The sequence below is a fragment of the Phanerochaete carnosa genome (genome assembly GCF_000300595.1).
Source record: "Phanerochaete carnosa HHB-10118-sp unplaced genomic scaffold PHACAscaffold_9, whole genome shotgun sequence".
Classification (NCBI taxonomy): Eukaryota; Fungi; Basidiomycota; class Agaricomycetes; order Polyporales; family Phanerochaetaceae; genus Phanerochaete; species Phanerochaete carnosa.
Genome location: NW_006767636.1, coordinates 1,594,600 through 1,607,956, shown reverse-complemented (window position 1 = coordinate 1,607,956; position 13,357 = coordinate 1,594,600). Strand labels below are relative to the sequence as shown.

The 13,357-nt window shown below is 53.7% G+C and overlaps 5 protein-coding genes across 5 annotated transcripts; 1 reads left to right on the top strand and 4 right to left on the bottom strand.

Annotated features, from left to right (window-relative positions):
• Positions 1-178: 178 nt before the first annotated feature.
• On the bottom strand, positions 179-1,393 carry PHACADRAFT_262430 (uncharacterized protein). The gene is made up of 5 exons (XM_007399715.1): positions 1,123-1,393; positions 1,013-1,070; positions 651-960; positions 329-601; positions 179-261 (listed from the first exon to the last, which is right to left on the bottom strand). The coding sequence occupies exon 3, from the start codon at positions 910-912 to the stop codon at positions 754-756; it is 159 nt and encodes a 52-aa protein (XP_007399777.1). The 5' UTR covers positions 913-960; positions 1,013-1,070; positions 1,123-1,393; the 3' UTR covers positions 179-261; positions 329-601; positions 651-753.
• Positions 1,394-2,576: 1,183 nt separating this feature from the next.
• Positions 2,577-5,460, top strand: PHACADRAFT_212598 (uncharacterized protein). The gene is made up of 8 exons (XM_007399714.1): positions 2,577-2,763; positions 2,813-3,221; positions 3,278-3,524; positions 3,585-3,662; positions 3,716-3,875; positions 3,927-4,171; positions 4,223-4,312; positions 4,366-5,460. The coding sequence occupies exons 1-8, from the start codon at positions 2,674-2,676 to the stop codon at positions 4,727-4,729; spliced, it is 1,683 nt and encodes a 560-aa protein (XP_007399776.1). The 5' UTR covers positions 2,577-2,673; the 3' UTR covers positions 4,730-5,460.
• Positions 5,461-5,472: 12 nt separating this feature from the next.
• PHACADRAFT_212597 (uncharacterized protein) lies at positions 5,473-6,759 on the bottom strand. The gene is made up of 5 exons (XM_007399713.1): positions 6,589-6,759; positions 6,384-6,530; positions 6,011-6,329; positions 5,718-5,955; positions 5,473-5,663 (listed from the first exon to the last, which is right to left on the bottom strand). The coding sequence occupies exons 1-5, from the start codon at positions 6,708-6,710 to the stop codon at positions 5,488-5,490; spliced, it is 1,002 nt and encodes a 333-aa protein (XP_007399775.1). The 5' UTR covers positions 6,711-6,759; the 3' UTR covers positions 5,473-5,487.
• Positions 6,760-7,106: 347 nt separating this feature from the next.
• Positions 7,107-7,589, bottom strand: PHACADRAFT_262427 (uncharacterized protein). Its single transcript, XM_007399712.1, has one exon. The coding sequence runs from the start codon at positions 7,583-7,585 to the stop codon at positions 7,412-7,414; it is 174 nt and encodes a 57-aa protein (XP_007399774.1). The 5' UTR covers positions 7,586-7,589; the 3' UTR covers positions 7,107-7,411.
• A 20-nt stretch (positions 7,590-7,609) lies between these two features.
• On the bottom strand, positions 7,610-12,637 carry PHACADRAFT_212595 (uncharacterized protein). Its single transcript, XM_007399711.1, has 21 exons — positions 12,538-12,637; positions 12,373-12,472; positions 12,264-12,306; positions 12,204-12,209; positions 12,124-12,152; positions 11,998-12,072; positions 11,916-11,948; positions 11,729-11,863; positions 11,546-11,677; positions 11,289-11,477; positions 11,022-11,227; positions 10,936-10,956; positions 10,828-10,880; positions 10,617-10,744; positions 10,387-10,558; positions 10,110-10,323; positions 9,854-10,050; positions 9,767-9,796; positions 8,917-9,717; positions 7,946-8,861; positions 7,610-7,895 (listed from the first exon to the last, which is right to left on the bottom strand). Exons 1-19 carry the CDS (start codon positions 12,584-12,586, stop codon positions 9,409-9,411), a joined length of 2,121 nt encoding a protein of 706 aa, XP_007399773.1. The 5' UTR covers positions 12,587-12,637; the 3' UTR covers positions 7,610-7,895; positions 7,946-8,861; positions 8,917-9,408.
• Positions 12,638-13,357: the final 720 nt, after the last annotated feature.

Below are 13,357 nucleotides of genomic sequence, written 5' to 3'. Positions count from 1 at the left end.
ATCTAGGACCCTTCGCTCATGAGACTCGGCCATGGTGGGCATGCCCATGCATGTGGGTCGGACACAAAGGCCAGCGTGGAGTCCTTCGAGCACGTTAACGCCATGTTTCGCCGAGATTTCGGAACCGTAGCATTTTCTTGTTTCCTGGACGATACAATGGAGTCACATGGATGCTTGGACATCGACTGCGTGCCTGGCTTGGCAGGTGATAAGGACCTATCCGCATGCCTCTGCATCGATTCGTGTAAGGTGCGTCTGATTCTGTAAGGTCGTTCGACTCTGTGAGGTGCGTCCGATTTCGTGAACGAGTATCTGCGGACTTACGTACTCCTTATAATCCCGGCTACCAACATGTGCCTAAGTCAGAGATGGATCTACTGCCTTAATAACACTGGACACAGCGGGACAACTTTCAGTTCCGCCTCGGGTGTCTCGACACGGTCCTGACTGGCTGACGGCAACTGAGCCTTAGGCGGTGATTACCATCGAGCTGCCGAACTGGAGCTTGCCAGGCGGGCCAGGCGATGAAATCAGCCACTACGAGGTATCAGGTACGGTGCACAGAAGAGACTAGCGTTCGTCTCTCTGTATCTAATACTACCTATAACACACTTAAACTTACTGATTTCCAATGCTACACATATACTTACTCTGTTCAAGCACCAGTCACGGCTCCAACTTGTAGATCTGCATTCGCCACGAGCCTCCGCATGTCCAATAGTACCCCGCCAGACACCGCATGTTGCAGTCTGACTACGGCGCCGATTGCGGGATTGTGCCGTCGTTAACATACGACGTCCCACAGTAGCATTCATCGCCGTACTCGAGTCCGGCGTATGTGAACCCGAGCGATGCGCAGTGTGTCGTGCATGTCAGCGGCCCCGCGATGTCGTTGCTATATGAGACGATCATGTTCGCTAGCACCCATTCGGGTGTGTCGACCGCACATTGGAAAATGACCTAAGAGACAATCATCATGAAAGACAGAGTCGTGCAAAATCGTCCATCCTACCTTAATATCCCATTCGGGATCGATATCGCTTCCCAGGGCGTGCTAAGGACGTCCAGGGCTAGATGAACCTGAGATGAGTTCCATGGTTAAAGCCGAATAATGTGACTCACCATGCTCGGATGCACTGTAGTAGCCAAGGGACGGCGTGCCCATAATCGAGGTGATGTTCATCGGCCAGGGGTTGCCGGCACTGGGTCCGTTCTCCTCACCATTCGGCCTGTTTACCGACGTTCGCCGCGCCCCGCGGCATGCGTCCTCTGGGGTAGCTTCAGCCCCGCTGATCACTCCGCAGCCGGCGCTGTTGAACGTAATGTATATCCCACTCTGGCCTCTCGAAAAGATATCTACGACGTTCGCAGGTTATCTGACATCCACCATGACTAAGGGAGGCTCCTTCGGGACGTATCTATTTTTGTTCAGGTCATCTAGAGCAGACGGTCTTTGTCTCCTCCGATGATGGTCCTTTGGCCCAATCCTGAGGACGAGCACGCCACTGCTCGAAGGCGAATGACAGGATAGACACAAGAGCAGGGCAAACTAAGCCGAACTCTGTGTGAAAAATCGCGTGAGTGAAAGAATGCGGCTCAGTTACGTGTGCGCCTCGCCGACCTGCTCGGCGTCGCGCGGGAATCAAGGAATTACTTTTTCAGTGATCTTTCCAACAGCCTGGATGCTCAGATGCCCATCATGGTGACCTCACGGCCGCCTACGATGCACAAGACTACATCAGTCCCACCAGAACGCGGATTCAACGAGAGTGAGCTACCTTTTACGTGGCATTCGTTTGCTTTTGCCTGTACTGGGCACGCACCGGCCTAACGTCCCGAAACAAAAACGTCGGCAATGCCTTGACAACACACTCTATACGAGACCTGGTAAATTGTTGTATAGGCCTTTAATTTCGGAAGATTGAGACTTTGAAACATCGAATGAAAAGAGCGTGTGGGAATTGCTTCCTATTACAGGCTCACCACACTGTCCCAGCGCCACGAAGCCTTCGGGTACCGGGATTCAGCCGGCTGGACTGCCCGTTTCCTCACGTACGCGACATTAGTCATCTTGAACGGTGTGTGCATAACCATTAATGACCAGTGCTTGTATACAGACGACGCTCCAGACGCAACCAACCCCTTGAGACGGCTTGCCTGCGGACTTCGCCCTGTCTCTCTAGCTATCGTTCAGACGCCCCACCAAGTCGCGTGATGATACTTGCAATCATGGCCATAGAGCAAGATTTTGCTGCCTCAAACACGCTGTATGCGACGATGATTGAACACCGTTGCAAAGGAGTCCGATAGCTTGTGCACTGTCTCTCGTTACCATTCATCGGCCGCAATACGGCGAGTAGCCGGTCGATGATAAACGTCCGAAATTTCCTGGTCATACCCTCTTACCCGAGCGGCCACTCCCATGCGAGCAGCCCTTACACCCATGATACCCGGTCCCTCGGTCCTTTCGCAATCATGATTTGCTCTGCAAGCTTTTTCGAGTGCGACGGCGAACGGGGAGCTGTTGGTGCCAAGCGCTCCCGGTTGTCTCGAGATTATATTATGATCTCACGTCGTCCTAGCACCTTCATCTCACTCCCATCTGACTGACAGCTGCATTTTAAGCTTTCCATCTTCAATCCGTCCATTTATTCATTCTTCCGCCTCTGTATCATGCCTCCATACATCCCGGGACAGCTCCAGTCGCTACCCGTCTTACTTGCACCTCAGGATGCGATGCTAATCACCGTCTTCTGCGGATTAGTGAGTGTTATCCGTAAATGTCTACCATTGGGAAGCTCATTCTCTACAGGGCGCGCACATAATCTTTAAGATATGGGAGCCTATGCAATTCAGACTTGTCTCGGTGCTGCTGATTATTTCTCCTCTGCTCCTCTCTACACTGTTGATCCCCCACTATGGAGTCGTGTCGAGCATCCTTCACACCTTTTCCATCTACTTAACAACCCTTGCGACATCCATCATTGTTTACCGGCTCTCTCCATGGCATCCTCTCGCCAAATACCCTGGACCCATCCTCGCAAAAATCACGAAGCTGCACCACGCCCTGATTGTCCACACGGGCAAGCAGCACCTGCATATCAAGAGCCTGCACGAACAATATGGCGACGTCGTCCGTATCGGTCCCAACGAAGTGTCAATCCGCGACGTCTCGTGCATCCAGCCGCTCATGGGCGCGCAAGGCCTTCCCAAGGGACCGGGTGAGTAGCTCCAATACTGCACTCGACGCGATATTCTGCTCACCGTCACCACGCAGGCTGGAACGCACGTGGACTGTTACGGCCTATTCCAACCCTGGTCGGCATCCGAGACCCTGCCGAGCACGCTCGACGCCGAAGGCCCTGGAACCGCGCTTTCAACACGAACGGAATCAAGGAGTTTATGCCCGCGGTTCAGAGCCGTGTGCACCAGCTCGTAGAGCGTCTGGGAGAGCGTGAGGGCCAGTCCATCGATCTTGCGGAATGGTTTAGCTTCTTCACGTATGACTTTATGGGCGACATGATGTGAGTGTTTGTGTTCCTTTGAGCTCAGAATCTAGAATGTGTACTGAGGCGTTTGGACAGCTTTGGTGGATGGACGGAGATGATGCGCGACGGGGGAGATGTAAAGGGGCTGTGGCATTGCGTGAGGGATGGGCTACGGTACGCTCTTCACTCTATTCTGGTGTGAACGCAGCTAACTGCACGCACTTTAGTGCTGGCTCCATTCCGGAGCATGTGCCCTGGATAGCTTACTATGCGAAGAAAGTTTCGAGCGTAGTTCGCAAGGCGTTAGAGTTGAGCTACATGGGCGACTCTCGCGCTCAACAGCGGTATCAGCAAGGCTCGACATCCAAGGACCTTTTCTACTACCTCGTCAGTGGTGTTCTTCTCACGGTGGAATTATTATTGACGCACCACTACCAGAGCAACGAAGATGGCTCAGAGAAAGTGTCGCCTTCACCCGCTGTTGTTACCTCCGACGGTGTCCTCGCGCTCGTCGCAGGTTCGGATACTACGTCCAGCGTCCTCAGCAACCTGTTCTACTGTCTTCTGCGCAACCCTGTATCATACAAGCGTCTGCAGGAGGAGGTCGATAAGTTTTATCCACCCGGAGAGAACTCGCTCGACCCCCGTCACATCAACGACATGCCATTCCTCGAGGCTGTCATGTAAGTATCATACAAAACCTCTCGTTCGCAATAGCCTGACATTCTGGCTAGCAACGAGGCGATGCGTCTCTACCCGGTTATCCCGAGCGGTAGCCAACGTTCCCCGGAGAAGGGCAAAGGCGGCAAAGCTGTCGGCCAATAGTACGTGGATCCAATACTGATAGGGTGTAGCAACTCACGAAGTGCCTCTGCAGCTACATCCCCGAGGGCAGCCAAGCACGCATCCACTTCTGGTCTGTCTTCAGAGACCCGCGCAACTTCTCGCACCCGGACACGTTCTGGCCGGACCGCTGGCTCATTATCGAGGGTCTCCAGGAGTCACCGGAGAAGATCACGCACAACGCGAACGCGTTCATCCCCTTCTCGTTCGGCCCCGCGAACTGCGTAGGCAAGAACATCGCACTCCAAGAGATGCGCGTTGCAGTGACACACCTGATGCAGAAGCTCACAGTGCGCTTCGCAGACGACTTCAACCTGGACGAGTGGGACAGCCAGATCGAGGACCAGACCGTTATGCAGCTAGGCAAGCTGAAGGTCGTGGTCGAGCGCAGGGACTGAAATTGTAGCATGTACCGATGTATATACTGGGAAGGACGCTGAGCTTCGCCTTCGTGGCGTCCGGCAGTGCTGATATGCTTTCCTCCGCACCGCCCGGAGTTGCCCTTTCGGGGCCGTAGCATGTTCCTGAGTCTTAGTTGGAGAAGTGGAATTTGGTACGGCATTAGTTTCGAATCATTTGTCGAACCCGCATGCTCGCCGTATGACACCCCTCCCATCCCCTCCCCCGGGAGAGTCAACAATCTTTAAAACCAGGTGAGGGCGTGTTAGCGTCGCTGTTCCACGGAGACCGAGTGTACTGAGAAAGGCCAAGGTCGAAAATAGCCATAGAACCGCAGTGTTATGTCCTTCGTACACTATTAGGCCATAGGAAAATCCTCGAAGGCGCCCTGCCCGAAGCGGAAGAAGCTAATGGTTCCAGCGTCGACGACAGCAATGACAGCCATTTTCTTTCCCGCCTTCAAAACCGCGAAAGGGTTGACCTTCCTGTTTGTCGGTGCACGCACCGTCGGAGAGAATGCCCAAGAGAACAGCCGCTCTATCAGCGACTGAGAAACAGCAGTGCTATCGCCTTGGCGGCCGACAGCAAGGGGTGCTGGTTTCTCTGGAATGACTGTTCGTTTTCGAGGGGCTGGTGGAGGAAGCTCAGGCAGAATGTCAAACAAGTCGTTGAGCTCTGTGAGTGATGGCATCGAAGTCGTCCTCGCACTACGATACAAGCTCCCTCAGCCAGCATCTCTACGGCTGCAACGGATCACTCACTTGACAACGACGACTGAGAAGTCTGGTGACGGCGGGGCAGTTTTCTTGAACGGTGTAGAGGGTTTGTAAAGATTGTAGAAAATCTGGTAAGGCGAAGGGTTGGTAGGTCGTTTGACATGCAGCGGAGCGTGATGGCCCGAGGTCAAAAAACGTAGCGACTTGTAGATAGATGCTGGGACCAGTCTCTAGTGAGCGATTGTGATGAAACAGAGCTGTTACTACTCACGATAACTGAGGTTATGATGGAGCCAGCGACTGAACCAGATCGGCCTCCACCAATCGAACTTGGCTTTGAACGAGCTCAGAAATCGAGTCACGGGCGATATCAAAGCGGTAAAACATCGAGTTAAGAACGTGTCTGTTTTCGCTTTTGGGTGATCGAATGGCGCCGCCGCAGGATACGCGTCGGAAGGAGGTCTTGTTCGCGTGACAACGTACCCTAAACGCTTTAGGTAGGCGTAAACCTAAGAATATGGATCAGATATCGCATTAGAGGCTCCTCGCAGGCGACGCCATTACCTGATACTTCTCTAAAGTCAAGTCTTCCTTTCCAATCATCTCTACAAATGCTTGCTGTACTGTCATTGGTACGCCTTCCATATCTTCGAGATCAGACGTGAGCACGTTATCGTTCCAGCAGAACATGCTGCCCCTTTCGACCAAATATAAGGCCTCTTCGGGAAGTAATTCCAGTCGTTTGGTGAGCTTCATGTCGCCTCCATAATCATCTGTGGATCTTGCTACCGAATGGCCCATGTTCGTGAAGTGAATGCCTCGAGCAACAGTTATATGCGCCCGAGCAATCTCTGGATGCCAGACGGCATAGCTAATTGATTTACTGCATGCTTGACCATGTCAGATGCAAATTATAACAGAAGAGCACCTAACGCACCTGGATGTCATTCGAGTAGCTTTTAGGGCGTCCAGCATAGCAAAACGCGCCCGGTCCAGTGTATGTCTTTGCAGACCGGATCCTCCACTTGTCTTCGGCTCGAAGTCTTTCTCGCCTCGTTTTGGGATCACTGGACGAGCCACAGTTCTGAACCACAGAGCTCAATATCTGAATAAATGGTTCGAAGGTGATGCTTGTGACGCACGGAAGTTTCGTCCAGTCAGGACCTTCGTCCTCGTCCCCGGAAGACTGCCCGTCGTCCTCTCCCGCTCTCTTCTCTGCAGTGGGAATAATAGCGGCATCTGGCTGTTCCAGATTGTCGTCCATATTTCATAGCAATGCTTCTGAATGGGAATAACCTGGAGCTGGTCGAATCGCTAGAGTCAAGTTGCCACAAGCGCGCACGAAATCCCGCCGATCATGTTTGATGCGCCATTCCTCATTTGGGCGCTGAATTTTCGGACGCGACAGCACTTTCCGTTCGGTACGTCTTCTAGCTCTCACTCCCTTCCACCGTGGCTCGAGAGCTTGAAGGTCTTCCCATTTAAGATTACCATGGCGAGGCGACACGGCGGAAAAAATAGCAAGTCTCGCTCGCAGCCTCGCGGGGTCAATCCTAAGGATGCTAGAATAAAGCGCTGGAACAGGGCCGAAGACATCCCAATGAACGGAGAGGACGAATGTATGCAAAGTGCTTCTTTCATTGACATGCCAACTTAACTTGTCTGTTATTAAGTCCATGCTGCAAGGGACCAAATTCTCCTTGACGGGGAGGATTTGAGGTCGGATGACGAGGGCGATGAGGAAGAAGTCTTCGCTCTGAAGGGGATTCCGAGCGACTCGGAGGGCGAAGACGAAGATGAAGATGAGGGGGAAGAAGAGGACCCTGATGATATACACCCCGAGCCTGGCCCATCTGTTGTGAGACAGAAGAAGGGTAAACAGACCTCGAAAGTTGCCGCATCCTCCGACGAGGAATCTGAATTAGACGAGGAGGAGGAAGCCTGGGGCAAATCCAAAGCTGCTTACTACTCATCAAATGCGGCGGAACTGGACTCTGAGGATGAAGAGGCGAACGAGATGGAGGAGCAGGAAGCACGGCGGCTGCAGGCAAAGGCCCGAGATGTCATGGCTGACAATGACTTTGGCTTGGAGGACTTTATGGAGGGAGAACCAGGGGCAGAAGAGTACGTGTATCTCATTGCACACTCAATGTATCCTAATCATTTTATCAGGGAGTTCACAGAGCTCGCAGCGCCCGTCGTTCAGAAGATCCCGGAGGATAAGGGAGCGCGTTTGCGGCATCTGGAGAAAACAAGCCCTGAAGCTTTAGCTCTCGCTGGCGACTGGGATGACGCTGCTCGTGCTCTTATTAAGACACAGGCGAAGGTGGCGATGTGCATATACTCTGTTACCGTTATTCTTGGCAGAGACTTACTGTTAAATATCACAGACTGGAGAGCGAAGACCTTCTGGACAAGATCAGCACGGGTATGCTGCATCTGTATTATCGTGAGTATCTGTTCTTTCCACGAATGTTAAGCCATCCTAATATCGCGTAGAGGCCCTTCTGCAATACGCCACTACACTTGCATTCTACCTTTACCTCCGTGCCTCCGCGAAGTATGCCCAACATCCAGAACTGCTCCGAGCACATCCCATTATGAAGCGCCTCCTCACCTTTAAGCAGTCGATAGCGACGCTGGAGGAGCTCGGCGTCAATGATGACAATGACGACGAGGATGACGATGACCTTGACCTGGAGGACGAGGACGACCTCGGTTTGGCGGGCAGAATCCGCAGCATCAGTGCCGAAGAATTGCGGATGCTGCTCGCGGACATGGAGGCAGTCGCGTCCACGAGTCGTCCGCGCAAGAGCGATGAAACTCGGATTGAAAAGCCCAAGAAGACGACGAAAGAGGCTGCACCAGAGCAGCCACCAAAGAAGCGGCGTAAAACGGCATCTGATAGTGGTGCCAAGGCCACGCTGCCCGTGTTCGATCTCGAGGAGCCCGAGTTCCCCGCAAAGCCCAAAGTGTCCTCGCGCGCATCACGCACGGTCGACACAGATGCGTACGGCGAGCCTATCGCGCTTCAAGCCGTGGACGCGCTCGACAAGGCGGCACGTAAGAAGTCGCTTCGCTTCCACACGGCGAAGATCGAAAGCGCGTCGGCACGGCGCGAGCGTGCGCGTGCAGCTGCTAGCGGCGATGATGACATCCCGTGGAAGGAGCGCAAAAGGGAGAAGGAGCTCCGGAATAAGAAAGAGGTTGAGAAGACACGCGGTATAGGCGGTGCAGACCTCGATGACGAGGAGCCCGAGTTGAGGCCGGCGCCGGGCAAGAAGCGGAGGAGAGACGAGGATGGAAGCGGGAGTGGCGACGAAGCGGAGGGGTATTACGACCTTGTCCAGCGCAAGTCGAAGGAGAAGAAAGAGAAGAAGAAGGACGAATACGAGGCTGCTGTTGCGATGGCAAAGTACGTTTTCATCTCAAACGCATATACTGAGCTGTTGCTGACCGCCACTTCTCAGAGAGGGTATGATTACAAACGAGACCGCCGAGGGGCCCCGCGGAGTGTCACGAGCGATCCTCAAGAACAAAGGCCTCACACCACACCGCTCGAAGAGCGTGCGCAACCCACGTGTCAAGAAGCGGCAGCGTTACGAGCAGGCGAAGAAGAAGATCGCCTCGCAGAAGGCGGTCTACAAGGGAGGCCTCGCTGCGACCGGCCGGTACGATGGCGAGAAGTCTGGTATTACAAAGGTCATCAAGAGCGTCAAGCTATAATAGCTCGCGTCTGTCCATGTTATTGCACGCTTTCGCGTGGCTGTAGCGTAGAATGCGAGAGCAGTGTAGCCGCACACAGATCTGCTAGCCCTACAATCATAACGTCAAAGTGATGAAGGCAACACCCAGGGACAGCATACAGAAAAAATACTGTTCAAATAAGGCGAGACAAATCGATAAATAGCAGTCCATAGGGACGAAGCGACAATAGTAAGGAGGTCAAAGGGAGATAGAAGTTATGCGCGATATCCGCCAGTCAGAGTGTCGGAGTTGAAGTGCACGGCTATGCCTTCGTCGTTCAGCGGCAAGCTGTCTTGGGCGGACCCTGGTCGCAGCACCGAGGCCATATGGTTTAGATCGAAATCGCCTGCTACCGCCTGCGTGTACTGTCGATTGATGTCGTTGGCCTGCTCCATGCACTCCTCGTACGCATATGCGTACTGCTGGAGACCCTTGATACAGTTCTCGACCTCTGGACGTCCAAGGCGCGCGAGAAGAGTGCCGGCCTGGATGATGCTAACGTGCATGACGGCGCAGTCGAGGCGCTGTGAAAAGGTTCAGCCACTTTTTGATGCGCAGAGATGAATATCATACCAGATAGCCATTGGTGCTCAACACGCCCGCCTTGACGGACGTGAAACGGTCAGACTTGCCGAACACTCGTCAGGAAGGGTTACTCACCAGGCCCGCGATACGGAGGGCTCCGTGCAACGCGTCGTCGCTGACCTTCTTCTTGATGGTCTCGATTTGGGAGTAGCTGGGGTGCTCGTGACCGGGGCTTCCCGTCCGCACGATATCATTCACTTCTCTGATGCCAAAGTCATCGAGGGCGTTGAAGATAACAATCCACATGATATGGTACGTCGCATCGCTGGCGCCTGTACGCCACCGGCATTAGAAAATGTGCGATAACACGCAACATGAAGCAGGCACGTACAAGCAGATACGGCGCTAACAAAATCCCAGTCGGCGGCAAAGTTGCTGGGCACGCCTACGCGCTGGAGATGCTCGTCTTTCCACTCATTGAGGAGCGTAATGAGATTGAGGAGCACGTCCATCGGGATGCCGTCAGACTCTGTGGCCGGTCGCCACAGTTGACGGGACATCTGCCGGGCGACACGAGCGAGCGCATGTGCGGAGCGGTAATAGCCCTGTGATAGTGAGGCCATGTGAGGAAGCGCGGGCGTGGCGCCTGGGAATGGGCAAATACGCACCAGAAACTGCGCAATCGGCCGTATGTCAGTGAGAGTAGCAAGGAGTAGAGCAGGGATGGTATTCACCTCTAATTGCTCCCTGACTGACGGCGACGGCGCATGCGATTCCACCAAGCCCGCGGGCGGCACAGGGCCGACAGTGTAGAAGTCGATGTCATAGTCGTCATCATCCCTGCCCATTAATACGGACACACGTTGGTAAGACTCACACGGAGTATCGTACGACTTACAACATGGGTTTTCGCCTGTAGTACACGCTGCGGTACGCGTCCGACAAGCACGCCATCCACCATGCGAAAATCATGGTGCCCCTTGCCTCGGAGTCTTCAATGTTTGACATAACCGATTTGTGGTTAATCTACACAAATACGAGATAATTAGCTTCCCTGATTTCGTTCGGTAAAAGAACAGCCGCAGCACCACAACATTCCCGAGACCCACCTGGAGATCCAGCAGCAGACGAATTGCCGAAAATAGCCAAAACCCATGAAAGCCTATCAGCCGAAGATGTCAGATATACGGTCGTGGCGTTTCGCTGCGCAAACTAACCGTTTGAGTCTTCCGGATTCTCTGTTGCCGGTCGGGGTGGTGAGATACAACAGCGGACATTACGAGATGCCAAGAACGTTACTCACGGTTCTGCATCGGCTCAATTAGCAGCGCGACGACGACGTGGTCAGCATTTGGCACACGGTGGACTTTGAGGTCCTCTGCCAAGTCGCGCGTGCGGTTGATAAGCGTTTTGGCTAACGAGCTCTGCCCTCGGTTGCGTTCCCTATCTTTCACCAACAGCGGGTGCTCAGAGAATTTTGCGCCCCAGGAAATGACGGTCGCTACCAAGCTGATTGTGGTAGAACGTGGTATTAGCGCAGATAGCGGCGGGCGTGTAGTGCGCGACTCACGCATTGTGTAGAGGCTTGTTGTTGGAGCTTTGCCCCGATGAGAAGCCATTGGCATCTGGGGACGCAGAACCGAGCGGGTTGCGAGTTTGCAAGCCGTACTGCAGACGTGCTCGGAACTGAGCTGGGTTGAGCAGAGGGAGACGAGTGTGGACAATTTGGAAGAAAACTTCGACCAGGTCGAACGTAAAGCTGCGACGATCGTGAGTATATGCAGTGAGAAATGAGCGTACAAAACGGAGATAGAAGCCCAGACGCACTCTATACGAAACGTCTCGTTCTGCAGCTGATGAGCAAGCTCACCCCATTCTGCGTAGGACTCGTACGATTCTGATCCGGCACGTGGCATCTTCATATTGGATGGCCTGGAACTAGGGCTAGCCGTGCGATCACTACACGCATACAATCAGAGTTGAGCGCGCTGTCGCAAGAACTGGACGAACCTCGGATCCGGTGACGAGAACAGATAAGCAAGGAGGTCCTTAGTCGACGTTTCAAGCGTGATTCTTCCATTCCGTTGCGGTTGCAAGACAGTTACTGGGGGATAGGGGTGTATACGGGCTGATCCAGACGCGTCACTGAAGACGGTACATGAACGGTCAGGCTTGGCACAGCGGTGAAATCGCTTACGAGCGTATTGGTCCTGGTCCTGGCGAGGTATGACTGATCGGGCTTAGGATGATATGGATACAATAGCCGCGCAATAACCCACCTGTCATTGCTGAGTGTGCGTGGACGCTTGACGGCACTGCGTTTTTTCTCGGATGTGGCTTGCTGGACATAATGTCTGCACACGTATTGAGCGCTGGAGATGCGACGGGGGAATGCAGAGACGTACGTGCAGGGATAGTTTTTGGCTTGACAGTGCTAGACGCGACTAGTGAGCTACTGTGGTCACTTTTGAAGTAAGAGCGATACCTGGCACTGTAGAACGGTCAGCAAGCATTACAGACAATGCCGCAACGGCATCGAGCGCACCTTGTCTTGTCCGGGAAGCTGATAACACTTCACCTTGCGGGACCTGTAACACCAGTCGCAACAGAGTGATGAGCCCCTTCACAGAGACACAGGGGCCGGCGACATATACCTGCACGCATCACAAGCAGTGTTCTGCTTTCTCGGGGGAGGCAAAGTCTTCGCGAGCTCGTGTATTTGATTCTGAATGGAGGGGGTTGAGAAGTTGAAGCCTGGTGGATGTGCGGTTCCAAGCGGTTAACGAGAGCAACGGGCGCGCAAATGACGGCGGTATTACCGGTCGAGGACGAGGGAGTATTCGTCTGGCTGCCGCTTGGCTTGTCCATGGCCGGTAGGAGATGGTAGGCGGAGGAGAAGGTGGTTCAGGACAAATGGGCCCGGCCTTGAAATAGTAGTTCGCTACTGTAAGCCTTTCGAAACAGCGAGTTGATTCGGCACCGAAACAAGCGCCGTCATTACGCTTGTTGATCAGGGCGAAGCTAATTCACTGAACCCGATTCATTGACGACATACAATGCACTCAACATGCTACGATAAACAGCTGCGACTGCTACAAAGGACTACCAAGGACAGGCCAAGCGGAATATTTTCGTGATTTGTCGCGCCGGTTGTGGCGACGGGGTGGGGCGAATCAGGAACAGGGATCCTCGGGGTCTGTGCTAGCCCCGCCGTTGATGGCGAGTCTGACAAACCACCGTGACACGATAAGGCGCTTAGCATCTGAAGCTTGACTCAGGCTCCGAGCGGAGGCCTCAGGAACTCGGAGCATCATGCACTTGTGTCAATTTTCTGGGCGCAAGTGCAAGACCAGACAGGACCTCCACTCTACGGTGTTCACACAAATGGAAAGCATCTCCCAAAATATGGTGCGAAGTAGACGACTTCTCACTCGGAAAGACGGTAGGAGCCTAAATCTGACTAGGCCTGACTCCTGCATCGTTTCAAGCATTGCAGCGCACCCCATGGGCTCTACGTTATGCAATATCACACAGGATTCAGCACGCGAAGAACTACAAATTCTTTGTCCATGTTTTGTTGCATGTGTGGCACGCCGGCAATATGTGCGTACATTCGCTTCCGAAGGACCACGCTTAGCG

Excerpts from the sequence above, each read along its gene's own strand:
- PHACADRAFT_262430 (XM_007399715.1), bottom strand. The coding sequence starts at position 912 with ATGATCGTCTCATATAGCAACGACATCGCGGGGCCGCTGACATGCACG.
- PHACADRAFT_262427 (XM_007399712.1), bottom strand. The coding sequence starts at position 7,585 with ATGAGATACACGTACTCTTCTGCCCCTGGTTCTCCCTCCATAAAGTCC.
- PHACADRAFT_212595 (XM_007399711.1), bottom strand. The coding sequence starts at position 12,586 with ATGGACAAGCCAAGCGGCAGCCAGACGAATACTCCCTCGTCCTCGACC. Across the intron at positions 12,307-12,372 it reads ACTGCTTGTGATGCGTGCAG|GTCCCGCAAGGTGAAGTGTT; the intron begins GTATATGTCGCC and ends CTGGTGTTACAG. Across the intron at positions 12,073-12,123 it reads GCCAAAAACTATCCCTGCAC|ACATTATGTCCAGCAAGCCA; the intron begins GTACGTCTCTGC and ends ATACGTGTGCAG.
- PHACADRAFT_212598 (XM_007399714.1), top strand. The coding sequence starts at position 2,674 with ATGCCTCCATACATCCCGGGACAGCTCCAGTCGCTACCCGTCTTACTT. Across the intron at positions 3,222-3,277 it reads AGGCCTTCCCAAGGGACCGG|GCTGGAACGCACGTGGACTG; the intron begins GTGAGTAGCTCC and ends GTCACCACGCAG. Across the intron at positions 3,663-3,715 it reads TGCGTGAGGGATGGGCTACG|TGCTGGCTCCATTCCGGAGC; the intron begins GTACGCTCTTCA and ends CACGCACTTTAG.
- PHACADRAFT_212597 (XM_007399713.1), bottom strand. The coding sequence starts at position 6,710 with ATGGACGACAATCTGGAACAGCCAGATGCCGCTATTATTCCCACTGCA. Across the intron at positions 6,531-6,588 it reads CCTGACTGGACGAAACTTCC|AACTGTGGCTCGTCCAGTGA; the intron begins GTGCGTCACAAG and ends TCTGTGGTTCAG. Across the intron at positions 6,330-6,383 it reads GCTACTCGAATGACATCCAG|TAAATCAATTAGCTATGCCG; the intron begins GTGCGTTAGGTG and ends TCAAGCATGCAG.